Consider the following 16,728-nt stretch of genomic DNA (forward strand, 5'->3'; position numbering starts at 1 on the left):
AAAGTGAAAGCGAGACAATAGATACACAGATCCAAAGAAAAGTTGATACATGGATACATAGACACATTGTTAGTAACTACAACAAATATTGGATGTCACTTTTATGTTTCATTACCACACGAGTATGTAAATTAAGTGGCTGAGTACTCCACAGACATGCATATCATTAACATAGTTCTCAGGGAGATTCAGCCTCACGCAGAATATGACAAGGTTGGCCCCTTTGAATTACAGCTACAACTTATTTTGTCTAGCTGAGTGGACTGGAGCAAGGTAAACCTTCAAGTGGTTGGAAGAAAATGAAAAAAGATCCTATAGAGGGGCAGGAAAATCTTTTTAGTTGTTAGGGTCACTATGGTGTTAATCCGGTTTTAACAGTGGTATCTGTGGGTCTCATAGATCTGGAGGCCAAGCCCCCAGATAAACACCGATGTGCAGGCTGTTGTTATCAAACTGAGCATGAGTCAAGGGCGAATACATGACAGAATAGCAACTATTTCATCTTAGCTTTCACTGCTTATACTAAACACTCGACATTTTTGCCTTACAATATGGAACATTTCCTTTTCTTTCACTCTTTTTTAAAAAATAGCGCCCCATTGGTTATGATGACAAGGTTCCTGTTTATCTGATCAATGGAACAGTCTGCTCGTAAAATTAACTCGCAAGTGGCTGAGTACTCCACATACAAGCATACCATAAGGTAGTTCTCTGGGAGATTCAGCTTCACACAGAATGTGACAAGGCTGGCTCCTTTGAATTACAGCTACAACTCATTTTTGCCCGCTGGGTGAACTGGTGCAAGGTGATGTAGAGTAACTTGCTCAAAAACACATCGCTGGGAATCGTACTCATGACTTTATGATCGTGGGCCAAATATCCCTAACTACTGAGCCACACACCTTCACTCTCTTAATCGTAGAGAAAAAGAGGGAAGTGATAGAGACAGAGACAGGAATGCCTCAGTCATTTAAAATGGCAATTAGACTGAAATAGGATCGATCTTTTCTAGCTTCTTTACTTTTAACAATGAAGAAGAGGGAAAGACGTTTAGTTTTAGTTGGGGGGAAAGACCTTTTTTTTTTTCAGGTACATTTAACATTTTCTCTACAAACTATAAACAACTCCCTCTCACTTCCTTTTTTATTTTTTATTTTTCCATACAAAAATTAATGCAAATTTCAAACAGGGTGTAGCTGTGAAAAGAGCCCAGAAAATTGGGTAATACCCACCACAAAAATAGGTGGGGGAGAAAAGTTGCCAACGGGTGGCTACACAAAATTTAACTCTATACGTTAAAGAGGGTCTTCTACTACAGCCTCAGGCTGACCAAAGCCTCATGAGTGAATTTGGTAGACAAAAACTGAAAGAAGCCCATCATATATATATTTATATGTGTGTTTGTGTGTCCCCACCACCACCACCATTGTTTGACAACCGATGTTGGTGCGTTTGCATTCTCATAACTTAGTTGTTCAGCAGAAGAGACAGATAGAATAAGCCCCAGGCTTACAGGGAATAAGTCCAGGGGTTGATTTCTTAGACTAAAAAGCAGTGCTCCAACATGGCCACCATCAAATGACTGAAACAAGTAAAGGAATAAAATACCAGAAGAACGTTTTGTACCACTAAACCAAGAAAGTTATTTGAATATGTACAATGTATTTTAAGGTTAAATAGTAATTATGTTTGTTTGTGTAACAGATATTTTGGCTGGATTATATAGTTATCGGTTTTACACTTCTTTTTCTATATTCTGTAACAGTTACAATATAGAAACATTTCTAATGGCACCAGCACACAATTTACAGATGATTACATTTTTCATATTTTCTGTGAATTTTTCATGCGTCCAGCTAGTAATTATTATACCTAGTGGACTTATGCACATCTGGCTCCCTAGTGTATGGTATTCAGTCTTTCATCCTTATTACAGACACACTAGGCACAGAGCAGTTTTTTGATATATTTAAAGACACAAGGTATGTGTCTTATATGCTAATAAATATGGTACTTTCAGTGTATTTTATTTCACCTGTAGTGAAGAGGATAGAAATGTTATTGAAAAGGATTTTGTTTGCTTTTCATAAATTCCTGAATACAAAGAGGTGGCAATTGGAGAACCTCAACATGTACAAAAACAATTGGTGCATACTAATGGAGACACTATTGCACAAAGAGAAAACCTAGATTGTTAAGTGGAAGAATATGCTATCATCTGCAAAAATCACCCTCATCCCTTTACTTTGACTTTGAAAAAGGGATGAGTTGTCATGCTGTTGCGATAATTTAACCCTTTAGCATTCAGATTAGTTTGTCAAATGTAATGCTTATTTATTCACATTGTTTTGAATTAACCGTACATTATCTTGTAGCTTTGAGATTTTGAAGATAGGATTGTCTACTTTTAATATGACATTGTAGTGCAGGTGTAAGAAACTGTTATTTGCCCAGTTTGAACATAAAACAAATAGAATATTATGGCCAGATATGGCTAGTTTAAATGCTAAAGGGTTAAGCAAGGCTAATGAGCTTTGTGTTGGACCAGAACTTGAATAATCTATATTTATGAATGCATGATTCAAAGCAACCTTGTCACAGATGGTGAACATTGTGAAAAAAAACACATTATTGTGCCAAGAATTAAACAGACTTTTTGACACCACTGCCATTCACCCTTACATAATTGCATTTTCTAATTCTAGTGACTCTTACAGCGACAGTTAATATATTTCAATGATAATCATTAAGTAAAATAGGTCAGTTCTTTTCTACTTATTATCTGTTTCCACATAGAAAATAGTATATTGTTCTATTAAGAACTCCTAGGTATGATGCAAGTATAATGGCAAATCTAAAAGAATAGTCACCAATATCATGTACACTCAAATTACCTAATGTAAAAACCTTCTTATGTATTATATCATCTGGATACTTAATTCAGATAAATTTATATATATATATCATCACCATCAGCATTTAATGTCCATTTTCCATGCTGGCATGGGTTGAATAGCTTGACAGAAGCTGACCGGCTCAAGGACTGTTCAGGCTCCATGTCTGTTTTGGCATAGTTTCTACAGCTGGATACCCTTCCTAACACCATCTACTTTACAGACTGAACTGGGTACTTTTATATATATATATATATATATATATATATATATATATATACACACACACACACATTCATATATTGTTTTGCAAGATTCTTGATGTGAAATTGTGCATTGAAACACATTGTTATACTTGGGGATGGTCATATTTTGCCAATTAAACACACTATGTATTTGGTCTTCACTTCAGCTTTAAGCAGAACAAGAGGGGACATGGGATAGAGAGTTGCTGAAGAGGTCACAAAGTGTGTGACAAAAGAATTTTGACAAAGAAACTAAAATAATAATATTGAAGCTGCATATGTTTAATTGACAAAAATATATGATCATCTCCAAGTTTAACAACACACACACATATGCATGCATGTTTTAATACTTTTTGTTCATATTGGAATGGTCTCTTCTATTTTTACTGCTTATGAGATTAGTTAAGGTCTTAATGCAATTTTAGCTCTCATTTTTCATATTCATGTCTGTCCTGAACTCTCCTCCCTCTTCATTTAATTAAAATTTCACCAGGCTTTTTTTTTTCTTTTTTTGTCGAAGAGCTTTTTCACCTATCAGTAAAAACAAAATTGTTTCGTTTTTAACTAAAAAGTTTTCTCTCGGTTGTCACAGTAGATAATATTTCTAGACTTTGACATCAAAACGCAAACCAAAATTGCATCATATCCAACTAAATCCACCATTTCTCTGTATGCGTCCTGAATTCAAGTTTCAAGTCTTCTACTGTCAACCTTGCTTTCATCCTTTTTGGGGTACCAGTCCAGGGCAGTCCACCACAGATCAGTCCTTGTTGTGTTGTGGTGTGGTGACTTGTATGCTTCAATGACCCTGAGAACTATGCCAGTGGAGCACAAGCTCTTGGTAGTGTTTCCCGTGCTGGACAGGTCAAAAGAAAAAGGCCTGATTAATGTCCACCACCACTTTCCAGAGGTAAAAATGGGTTTGTGTAGGGCCAACACCTCTACCTAGAAAACAAAGTTACAGAAGTATTGATGACAATTCAAAACCAGCAAGACCTGGGAGATGGAGTTCTTCTTACAGGGAAAGACAACCTAGAGTCAAAAACAATGGATAAAAGTTGTTGGGGGCTTATGCTCCATAGGGAGCAAAGGGCCTAAGTATGAAGTCCAGTGCCAGACAAGATGTCTTGTGGTGTCTATTCCAGCTCTGTGCATTCCAAATTCAAATCTTGCCCCATCATCAAAAAAGACTAATACTTTTGTTGTGATTCAATTGGATTCAATTGTAAAATGACTGACACCATTAACACATATTATCATTTATTCTGTCCAATGCAATGCTTATTTATTCACATGTTTTGAATTAATCTTTGCATTATCTTGGAACTTTGGGATTTTGATGAGGTAACTGCTAATTTTTAGAAGGATATTTAGGAATGGTGTGAGAGGCCAGATCTGGTTAGTTTGAATGTAAAACAAGTAGAATATTTGAGCTGGATATGGCCAGTTTAAATACTAAAGCGTTAGCATCCATTTTCCATTCTTGACATGGTTTGGACAATTCAGCAGGAATCAGTTTTGCATGGTTTTTATGATTGGATGCCCTTCCTAACACCAATCACTTTACGGAGTGTACTGGGTGCTGTTTTGATAGCACCAATACTAGTGAGGTCACCAAGTACTTTGCAAGACAAGACCCCTCGATGGAGGAAGGTGGTTTTATACCAAGTGTTGCTTCTCAATATTTAGTACAATTCCACCTCTCGATACCTCACCCTCATTCATTCAATATATATATATATATATATATATATATATATTCATGTACAAATAGATATTTACATATCCATATACAAATATTAGGTGTAAACAAAATAAGATAGTACTCAAATAAGATATAGAGTTTATTCAGATATTTATTTAAACAGGTTTTAGATATTATCCAGCTGTCACAGTATACAAACTATCAGGTCATCTAAAACATGACAATCAGACTTCAGTAGTGGACAAAATGTTTGTCTTTCATCATCATCATCATCGTTTAACATCTGCTTTCCATGCTAGCATAGGTTGGACGATTTGACTGAGGACTGGTGAACCAGATGGCTACACCAGGCTCCAAGTGCATGCATGTATGTATGTATGTATGTACGGAGATGTGTATATAGTGCATAAATGCATACATTTTCAGGATAACCTTGGCTGTTTTAGTTCAGACTCATTTTTTTCTCTCCATCTTTTTCTCTTCTCATCTATCCTTTCTGTAGAAGAGCATCGGCTTGAAACATTAAGACTTCCATTTTTCCTGTGCATGAACCCAACGCACCCTATTTGTTGTTTTCACCTAGTCTTCATGTTTTTCTTATTTTTGACTACATACATATGTACGTATGTATGTATATGGGTATGTGTATGTAGGTGTATATGCTCATGCACATACATGTTAGTACATGCGTATGCATGTTTGTATGTACATGTGTGTGTTAAACCTTCACTACTTAGACAGTGTCAGTGACCAGATCGTGGATATATCATGAAAAACTTTGTATCAAGTACTGTGTATGTATATATGTATGTATGTATCATTACAATATAATAATGAAGTAACAGTAAATATGACAGTGTATGTATGTTGTCAATTTCTACCATGACTGCCACAATGTAACTATAATTTGTGTGTTGATACAGTTGTTTGTGTAGATATGTGTGTGTTGTTTTGGATATACTGAATAAAATTGATAAATGCATTATATACCGATGTTGTGCAGCAATGGCAGACTGCTGTTGTATGTCCCTCCCTTTCTCTCCCTCCCCCCTTCCTCTGCTGCACTTTCTCTCACTCTCTCTCTCTCTTAACTTTGACATACTTTTCACAGTTGATTGCCTCTATCACCCACTACTGGTTCATCCCTCCACCAATTTTCTCCATTCTGAAGTATATTCTTCTATTTTTGTGTTTTATTTCTGTGTGTGTGTGTGTGTGTGTGTGTGTGTGTGTGTAGGCATGCAAGTATACAAATAGATGTTTATATACATGTCACACACACATACAAGCAAGCAAGCAAACATTGGCGTTCTTTCTCTCTCTCCCCCAGATGCACAAAAACAATGAAGAAAAAAGACAACCATAAATGGGGGTTTTTTTTATTATTTTTTTAAGCAAAAGAAAAAAAGAAAAGCAAATAGGAAAAATGTACAAGTTAAAAAAAAAGAAAACAAGAAAACAAACATTAAGGAAACAATGTGAAGAACAACAACAACAACATTGAGAACAATAAGATCTACAGATTCCAGTCAAATCTATTTGCTGGAACCCATTGTTTCATTCTTAATTGGTGGAAATATTTCTTTCTTTACAGATTGTCATTGATTTCCTCCCCCTCCCATTTCTTTTCTCTCCCTCTCCTATTCACTCTTTCTTTCTTACTTTAATGTGCCTCTCCTTCTCCTCCATTTTGACTTTCTTTCTTACTTTAATGTACCTTTCTTTCTTCCTCCCCTTCTCTCTTACATATGTATACTCACACACACACACACACACATACAGATATTGTGTGATTTTCCTTGTACTAATTCTATCTGCCTTTCCCTTTCTCCCTTCACATTTCCCACTTATTTTGTTTTCATTTATGCCTGTGTTTTCTGTAGTCTTTGCATGCACACACACACACACACACACACACACACACACACACACACACACACACACACACACACACACACACACACACACACAATCTCTCTCTCTCTCTCACCTTGCTCTTCTTTTCCTTTTATTTCATACCTTCTCTTGCATTTACACACACACACACACACACACACACACACACACACACACACACACACACACACACACACACACACGTATTCTCTGTTTTTCTGCATTATATACATTTTGGTTTCTTCAGTTTTTGTTTGTGTTTCCCTACATCCATGTTGATCAATAGTAATTTTTTTCTTTTCATTGTATCATTCTCTACCATTGTTATTTCAACTACCTCAAGGTTTCACTCTTTTATTGCTCCAGAATTGTTAATATAATATGGCACTGAACATATTACCCTTCTCCTTATGCAAGGAAGATCTTTTGCCTATGCACAGCCTTGTTTGCAACATAACATACAAGGGCAGTGTCAGCTGACATGAAAGACACCAGCATCAAGGTGATGTCTTTCATGCCTCAATAATCAAGTTGGTCTGCACCTAATTGCAGAAGCACAAGGTGGTAGGAAAAACAAAGATTATCCAGAGCATATTCACACTTTACATTGGATCACTGACCTTGTTAACTTGTTCAGTATTTGGTTCATTTGATACTTGCTGCAATAGGGTGGCAACCAGGCTGTTAAATCTAATTCAGAAAATAATGTCAATAGAAAGCTGTCCCTGAAGTGTCAGCTTGTAGATTGCTTCGCTAATTTACAAGCAGCATTTGATTGGCTTACTTATACATAGGTGATAATTTACAGGCTGCATTTGACTGGCTTGCTTATATAAGTTTCTACTCTTCTCCCCTCCACACTCCAAAAAAAAAGAAAAAAAAGAACTTCTAAAGGTGGAAAAATTGATGTTCAGCAGTAATGATTTCAGAAGTACTTTGAATTATTTACTGATTCAGTTAACAAAGTTTTGTAGGCCTAGGTTAATACCATCACCTGGCTCCTGGATGTCTTTGGCTGAGTTCTCCCTACCCGTGGTTTTCTTGCAGATGTTTTCAGGCTTAACGAACCACATCAACCTCATTAGTTTGAGTGGACCTGTGTGGGTCATTGTCACTGCCCATCTTCTGATCAACACTAGTTTCTTTGAGCCAAGTAACTGTCCTACTTTTGTTGTTTACTTATTTATTTATACTTTGAGACTTCTCTCATATATTGTTTAAATGCTTTCATTTAATATTTTTCTGTTTACTATTTGCAGCTGTCAATCTTGGAGGCAAATTTCCTAAAAGAAGGATATAACCTGAATTGAAGCAAAATACAGTTCTGGCTGAATGAAGTAATTCATTGTCTTTGGCCAGTGGCTTTTTTTTTTCCTGCCCTGTAGCCCACTATGTCCAATGTAGTGTTCTGTTGGGGTAACTCTCAAGATGGACAATTGGGCATTGGAGCTGATGATGTCCACATTGTAACAAGTCCTAAACAACTGTACTCTGATGACATAAACAATCTTATTGTGAGCATTGCTTGTGGTCAACACCACACTTTAATTGCCCTAGAAAATGGTGAAACCTACTCCTGTGGTAACAATGACTACAGTCAGTTGGGACACAACAAATCTAGAACCAGACTAGGTAAGGTCTTTTTAGTATTTGATTGTTTTCTTTTTTTCTAACCGTATCATTGAATTTGTTCTCCCACTCACTCACTGTCTACCATTTTTAATTATATCTCTTTTGAATATCCAAAAGGAATATTGACAGTTTAATTAGCAAAAATGCCTTGCAATATTTAGTTGTGACCCTCTTGTAATTCTTATTTTAATTCTTGCTGAAAGTTTTCTTTACCTTTTCATCTTTCCATAATTGACAAAATAAAACTACTAGTTCAGTACTGGGGTCAATATGAATATAACTGACTATACTCATTTCCCAACTTGAGGTCTTGAAACCTGTGGAAGAAATCAGTATTTGAAATAAACACCACATGAAATACAATGGCTGTAACACAATAGTGTTCAACTATTTCTCGTCATGCAGCAGGTGATTTAAATTTTACTACAGCCATTTCATGTGTCTGAAACTGGTATACAACACTGCTTGCGCCAGTTTGCTTGACCAGCATAAAACCTACTTTTGTTCTAATTCATGGTTTGGTTATAGAAAAGATATCCATCTGTAAAAATATAATTGCTCCAATAACAAAAACATCCTTCTTGGGCTTGAATGGAAAAAATGATATCAAACAGCTTTCATTTTAGAATATCATCATCATCATCAAACATCTGTTGTGCATGCTGGTATGGGTTGGACACTGATGAAACCGGCAAGCTGGGGAGCTGCACCAAACTCCAGTCTGATTTGGCATGGTTTCTACATCTGGATGCCCTTCCTAATGCCAAACACTTTACAGAGTGTGCTGGGTGCTTTTACATGGCACTGCACAGGTGCTTATATGTGGCACCACATGGGCACTTTTATGTAAAAATGGCACCGTGTTCTTGTGATTATCCATATTTACATGGAAATAGTTATTTACCCAACCAGGTAAATATACTGCTATCATTGCAATTCATTATTATCATCAACATTTAACACCTGTTATGCATGTTGGCATGGGTTGGATGGTTTGACAGGAACTGGCAAGGTCAGGGGCCACACCAAGTTCTGGAGTCTGTTTTGGCTTGGTTTCTAAGGTTGGGTGTCCTTTTTAATGCCAACCACTCCTCAGAGTGTGCTGGTGCTTTTTATGTGGCACCATCACCAGTGCTTTTTATATGGCACCAACGGTTGATTTTGAAAATAATGAAAAAGTTAATAAAATAACTTTGGTGTTTTGGTGGCATAAATTAATATGAACCACAGGTAGCACGAGACAGGCTGGTATCAAAAGGCTTTAAAAATATTATCACACAAAATGCAAAGCAAAGTTGACTAGCTTTTTCTCTTGGTATGTGTAGCAGATAATGAAGGATTATGATAAGCGGTGAGATACTGTGGCATCTGTCCAACACATTCCAATATTTAAAAAATGCATAAAATGATGATGATGAAGAACCAATGAGGGAGCTTTTACAGGCTCAACCTGCTAGTAATGGCAGCCAAATCTCTTAAATATTACCCTACCATCTTGGAAGAGAAGGGGACATACTGAATAATCTAGTAATAATAATTATACAATACTGAGGGGACAGGAGGCTAAGGTTGAAATGCTTATGATTATAGGTCTGCTCATTCAAAGATTAGGAACATACTGACATACAGTGGTGGATTGTATGGGTTGCTGTATGACATCCTGGGCATGTACCCATCTTACTGTCTTGTCTATTTTTGTCTGTCTATAGAGTCTATTTGTGCAAGATGAACTCAATCTGTGCAACAATTGCTGTTCCCCTGCACAGTGCTGGGTTATCGCAGTTTTTGAATGGGAATATGTACGTTTATGTTGCAAATAACAAGGAAACGATTATTAATTTTGTATATGATATGCATGGGAATACTGTATAGTATATAGAACACTCCACTACCATCCTTTAGTATACAGAAATAATTACCAATTTAATAGTGTGAATGTGTGTTAGCACACACTGGAGTTCAGTAACCAGAGAGTAGTTGATTAGGACAGGATAGATTGATAATGAGATGTGATGGTGGTAGAGTGAATTGGTATTGTGGGTGTTATTTTACAGATCTTTTATGTCTGAATTTTTTGTTAGTAATCAGTTGTCATTGGGTAAATTTGGTCAGCTTTATTTGAACTTATCTTTTGTACAGCAGTAACCAATTGAAGAAAATATCTCTTATTTTTTTCTAAGACTTTAGGACTTAAAGCATGTTGTTGCTTAGCAACAGGTCAACACTAATTGTGCAGATCTATGCTCAAAAACGTTCTAACTATGACCATCCTGCTTATATCCAGGGCTGCCTCATCCAATACAGCCATCTTTATTTAAGACAGTAGGATATGATCTGAAGGAGATTTGGCTGCTATATTTAGCAGGTTGAATAACCACATGAAGTCTCACATTATAGGTTTAAATTTTTTAGTCAAATTATCATTAACCCTTTAACTGCCAAAAAACAGACTTGGTGTTTTCTGCAAGTCACGTTTCCCCAATAAACTTGTCATATCTCAATAGGAATAGTTTCAAACATGACATTCCTGAACAAAAGATTGGTATGTAAAAATTCTTTCTGCAGTTAAGGGCATTTTGAGTGGATATATCAAATTTCCACAATAAAAGAATTAATGCTAATGATAAATTTTAACCTCAATTATGATCTCTTGTACAATCTATTGCATGAAAAAAAAAATACATATAAGGCACAAGAGTGGCTGTGTGATAAGTAGCTTGCTTACCAGCCACATGGTTCCGGGTTCAGTCTCACTGTGTGGCACCTTGGGCAAATGTTTTCTACTATAGCCTTGTGAGTGGATTTGGTTGACGGAAACTGAAAGAAGCCCATCGTATATATGTGTGTGTGTGTTTGTCCCCGCAACATTGCTTGACAACTGATGCCAGTGTGTTTACATCCCTGTAACATAGCTGTTTGGCAAAAGCAACCGATAGAATAAGTACTAGGCTTATAAAGAATAAATCCTGGAGTTGATTTGCTCAACTAAAAGCAATGCTCCAGCATGGCCGCAGTCAAATGACTGAAACAAGTAAAAGAAAAGAATAAAAAGTGTGTGTGTATATACATATATATATATATATATATATATATATATATGTATATAGATATACTAGCTTAAAAGTCGCCCTATTGGGGTGGCTTTTAAGCTAGCTCCTGTGGAGGACTCTTCATTAGGCCTTGGGCCCAACAATGATATAATTTGTTGACTTGGAACTTGTTGCAAAGTTGCATGATAAACAACAGTACCACCACCATCATCACCACATCTGCCATACACACACCATGCAGACTTCTGACACCACCACCATCAATACCTTTGACTTCGCCCCCTTCATCACCATCACCACTGTCTTTCGCATCGCTTACTCTCACTTCATCCTTCACCCACTCAGGTACCACTGTCACCTCTGCCTCTATCACAACTACAGCTCATACTATTATCATCACAAAAAGGCTAAATTTGTGTGTTCGTTCAGTATGTTAGTTCAGTGGTCAGTCCCACTTTCTCTCACATACCCACTCTTTCTCTCTCCCTTATTATTACTCCCACTGCCATCATCAACTCTCCCTAAATTTCTTTGTCTCTCTTTCTCTCTCTCTCTCTCTGTTTCTCTCTGCCATCGCCCTCACTGTCTCCTATGCCTACTATTACTCTCACCCCAACATGAGAAATAGTAGGAGTGTCAATGAATAGTGAGAGAGGGGGGGTCAAAATGTGACACACTGACACACAAATTACTTTTTGCATTTATTATATTAGAAGTATATGTATATATGAACTGAGAGTGAGTTCACAAATCTTCATTTCATTAAAGCTCAAATGTTGTTACACCAATGCTGAAGTGAGTGAACAATCCTGAAAATTCTTCATTTATGTGGTTTTCATTTTTTAAAAAATACTAAATAGTTTGTAGAGAGATATTTGGCTGTTTCAAATCTCGTGATGATATGAATTCTTTCACTGGTCTCCAGCTCATAGAAGTTAAATTTTGTGTAAAGTAGTAACATCATTTTTTTTTTTTTGTTGTAATTAAATTAAGCATTGTTCTTTATAGCCCAGATCCTCTAAGTAGTAACAGAAGTGCTGATAGTATGGCAAAACAATTAATGGTTTCCCTGTTGTGTTTGGTTGCCAAAATGACTTGTTTTCAGACAACTTACAAAGTCAGAGAGATGATTCAGTTTTAAATGTGAAGTAAACCAAAGTACAAAGAAAAAGTAACTAAACCAAAACTTTCACTCTGTTTCCAAGATTGCCAGACTTAATAACAGTGAATATCAATTAGACTGTAATACTGAGCTTTCTTTGGATTTGGCCAAATAATATGTTCTTTTCTTACTCATTTCCTCACTAATAACATCTATTCAATGTGAGGTGAAGCCACATGGAGACACTTGCTTTTCACCTCCATGACTGGTTGCTCATTGTTTAGCACCTTTCAGTCCAAGTCTGCCCAAACACACACATGCATAAATGCCATGTGGCTGTGTGGTTACAAAGTCTGCTTTGCAGTAGCATAGTTTTCAGTTAAGTCCCATTGCATGACAACTTGGATGTCTTGTGCAGTAGCTCTGGGTTAACTAAATCCTTATGAGTAGAATTGGTTGACAGAAGTTGTATGGAAACCCATCCTGTGTATATGCATCTGTGTGTAAACTAGTGAGTTACAGTTTCTTGTGAACAGTTTGTAGATGAGTGAATAAAAGTTCTCTGAAAACAGATAAAGGTTGCCAAAATGAAAAGCAATGTACTGTAACATGCTGCTTCAAATAGGTCCTCATCGAACCCAAGGTCACATGGGAAAACAGACATTAAAATGAATTGGTCAAGCACTAAACATGCTTGACCCAGCAAAATGTTGGGTCAAGCAAATGTGCCTTGACTATAATTCCGTAACCTTGCTGCACATTAGAAAAATTGATTTTTTTTTTTCAATTTTTTAATGTTATATATATGAAATAGCTATTGATGAGATGGCACTTCCCTCGTAGCCACTATATTTCTCACGTTCTGGAGGGTGATGGAGCCAAGTATAGATAAATAATCATACTCTATGTATTGAATACATTTTTTCTCATTTCTGAAACAAATGTGTCTGTGTGTAATGGTAAATACTTTTTGTATTGCCTGATAATTCCTAAGTGAAAATGTAAATGTGAATGTCCCCATAAACACTGAAAGACTCATCGTAAGGCAGGTACTTATTTCCAGTTTCAGGATGTTAAGTGGTTGTTAAAATATAAACCTTCTCTCCTACCTTCTCTAGATAGGTTACTGGCTTGTTAAACTTAATACATAGAAGGTCTGGTTCTTCTCGTAATTAGAGAAATTGGGTATGTGTTCCACTTTGTATACTTGCCTTCTTCTCATTTCCTCCCATCTCATGCAAAACATTTCCAAAGAGCAAAATTCAATTGCCTATTATACCTAGTTGTGGTTGTTTATCTTCAGTTCAATCTGATTGAGCATACCTCTGACCAAAGGTGGTTTCAGTAAAAAACCATCTGAACTGAATATCAATAGACATCACTAAATACTAGAAAAAAGTATTAAGTCTTGTAATCATCATCATCGTTTAACGTCCGCTTTACATGCTAGCATGGGTTGGACGATTTGACTGAGGACTGGTGAAACCGGATGGCAACACCAGGCTCCAGTCTGATTTGGCAGAGTTTCTACAGCTGGATGCCCTTCCTAACGCCAACCACTCAGAGAGTGTAGTGGGTGCTTTTACGTGTCACCCGCATGAAAACGGCCACGCTCGAAATGGTGTCTTTTATGTGCCACCCGCACAAGCCAGTCCAGGGGCACTGGCAACGATCTCGCTCGAAAATCCTACAGGAGCCAGTCAGGCGGTACTGGCAACGGCCACGCTCAAAATGGTGCATCTCATGTGCCACCCGCACAAGAACCAGTCCAGGGGCACTGGCAACGATCTTACTTGGCTTGCCGGGTCTTCTCACGCACAGCACATTTCCAAAGGTCTCGGTCAGTAGTCATCGCCTCGGTGAGGCCCAATGTACGAAGGTCTTGCCTCACCACCTCAGCCCAGGTCTTCCTGGGCCTACCTCTTCCACGGGTTCCCTCAACTGTTAGGGTGTGGCACTTTTTCACGCAGCTATCCTCCTCCATTCTCACCACATGTCCATACCAGCGCAATCGTCTCTCTTGCACGCCACAACTGATGCTTCTAATGTTCAGCTTTTCTCTCAAGATACTTACACTCTGACGGGTATTCACATTGACATTACACATCCAACGGAGCATACTGGCTTCATTCCTTGCGAGCTTACGTATGTCATCAGCAGTTACAGCCCATGTTTCACTGCCATGTAGCATGGTTGTTCGTACGCATGCGTCATACAGTCTGCCTTTTACTCTGAGTGAGAGTCCCTTTGTCGCCAGCAGGGGTAAGAGCTCTCTAAACTTTGCCCAGGCTATTCTTATTCTAGCAGCTACACTTTCAGCGCACCCACCCCCACTACTAACTTGGTCGCCCAGATAGCGGAAGCTATCGACTACCTCTAGTTTTTCACCCTGGAATGAGATAGAAGTTGTTTCCTGTTTGTTTGCAGTCTTTATTGCACCTGAACATCTGCCACAAACAAAAACTAACTTGCTAGTTAACCTGCATTTGATGTTGCTGCACCTCTTATGTGTCCATAGCTTGCACCGGGTACATCTTATAGAGTTACTACCTACTCCTTTTCTACATACTGAGCAGGGCCATCTACCTGAAGGGGTTTGTGTTTTATCTACCTTCCTACTGTTTCCTTATTGTCATAATGATGTTGCTGATATTTCTAGTCGTACGTAGTACAAACAGTACAAATCTATGAATTTTAGGGCTGAACACAGTTAATTTAATTGACCTCAATACTGATTTTATCTGCTCCTTGGAAGGATGAAAGTCAATCATCCTGAACATGTATTTAATTCTAAATCTAAAGGGGTATTATTAATACCACAAAGTAAATGAAAAATCACAGATCACTCCTAAGTGCAAAACAGCATTTGCAAGAGATTCAAGCTCAAGTTGACCTACATGTTGCAAGTTCAATTCTTTATTTAGCCTTTACTAATGTTCTTTCCTTCCTCTATCACTGCAATTTTTCAAAGTTCAGTATAAAAATTCATCCTCATTGTTTTCACATCCACTTTTCTATGTTTGCATGGGTTGGACAAAATTTGTTGAGGCAGATTTTTCTATTGCTGGATGCTCTTCCTGTCCCCACCCTCACCTGTATTAAAGTAAGGAAATGGAAAATAAAAGTCACTGCTTGTATGATGGGGCGGGGCACACACTATTACATGAAAGCAAGGCAAGAAAATAGTAACACATTCATACATACACATATAAACAGGCTGGTTTCACTCAGAGTTTTGGTCAGCCCAAGGCTGTAGTAGAAGACACTTGCACAAGGTGCCATGCAGTGAAACTGAACCCAAAGCCATGTAGTTAGGAAGCAAACTTCTTACGACACAGCCATTTCTGCACCCAAATATTTATGGTTGTTTAACAATAGCTTTCAGTTTTTCTTCCTTTATTTTTTACTTTCTTCTTACTGTACTAAACTGTGATGCTGTAATAACTTGGATTACTATATAATTTGTGGTGTTTTTTTTTCTTTTTTTCTAACACTTCATCTTTCTACAACAGTACCTACCCATCCTACTACGAACAAATCTATAAAGTAGAAATAGAAGTGGGACTTGTTGTCAGCCACCACTGGCTGTAGTGGAGATTTCTGCTTTGACTAACAGCATATCAGAATTACTTCAGCAAAAATGTTTATCTTCTAGTTTGAACTCTTTATACTCTACCATTAACCACCCAATTTGTGAAGCAGAAGTAGACCAACTTGTCTGTTTTTCAGTCTGAGCCAAGTTGGTTAAGGTGCTTCACAGTGACTATGGTAAAGCTTGGACCCTTAATGTTCTTCTAACTATCAGCTGTCAAGTAGAAGTTATTTCTGGTGGGATTGTTGCTTTTTCCAGCTGTTACTAATTGACTGAAGCAGGGACAACACAGGCACTATAGTAAAATTTGAACTACTGCCCATCGGATCAATGGTCTAGTACCTTGGGCTTACAACCATTATTCCTTATAACAAGCAATCTCTCTCTCTCCACATAATCACATGTCTAGTTTTTTTGTTTTTTTTTACTTAGCAACCCACATAGCGTCATCCTTGATGCATAGGAACTTATGAGTTTGCAAGTCAGGACATGTTCAGTGAAACATCTCTGTAATTCATCTTTTTCTGTCATCATGGTGTTTGAATAGTAGTGGTGTTAGATGATAGGCATCAACATTAATCTGTTGAATGCTTACGTGTTATGTTTTTT

At 37.4% G+C, this 16,728-nt stretch overlaps 1 protein-coding gene across 5 annotated transcripts in view; it reads left to right on the plus strand.

Annotated features, from left to right (window-relative positions):
- Positions 1 to 16,728, plus strand: part of LOC106869128 (putative E3 ubiquitin-protein ligase HERC4) — a 100,472-nt gene that overhangs the window by 34,046 nt on the left and 49,698 nt on the right. For 3 of the 5 annotated variants that reach the window (XM_014914692.3, XM_014914691.3, XM_014914693.3), the window contains exon 2: positions 8,003 to 8,375. In XM_014914692.3, the coding sequence (XP_014770178.1) occupies positions 8,135 to 8,375 (241 nt within the window). In that variant the 5' untranslated portion in view covers positions 8,003 to 8,134. Of the gene's footprint in view, positions 1 to 6,123; positions 6,418 to 7,538; positions 7,897 to 8,002; positions 8,376 to 16,728 lie in introns of those variants that run through there. The other 2 variants (XM_089352565.1, XM_052968350.2) reach the window with 2 other exon arrangements.

This window comes from Octopus bimaculoides, chromosome 5, assembly GCF_046866305.1.
Source record: "Octopus bimaculoides isolate indiv1 chromosome 5, ASM4686630v1, whole genome shotgun sequence".
NCBI classification, from domain to species: Eukaryota; Metazoa; Mollusca; class Cephalopoda; order Octopoda; family Octopodidae; genus Octopus; species Octopus bimaculoides.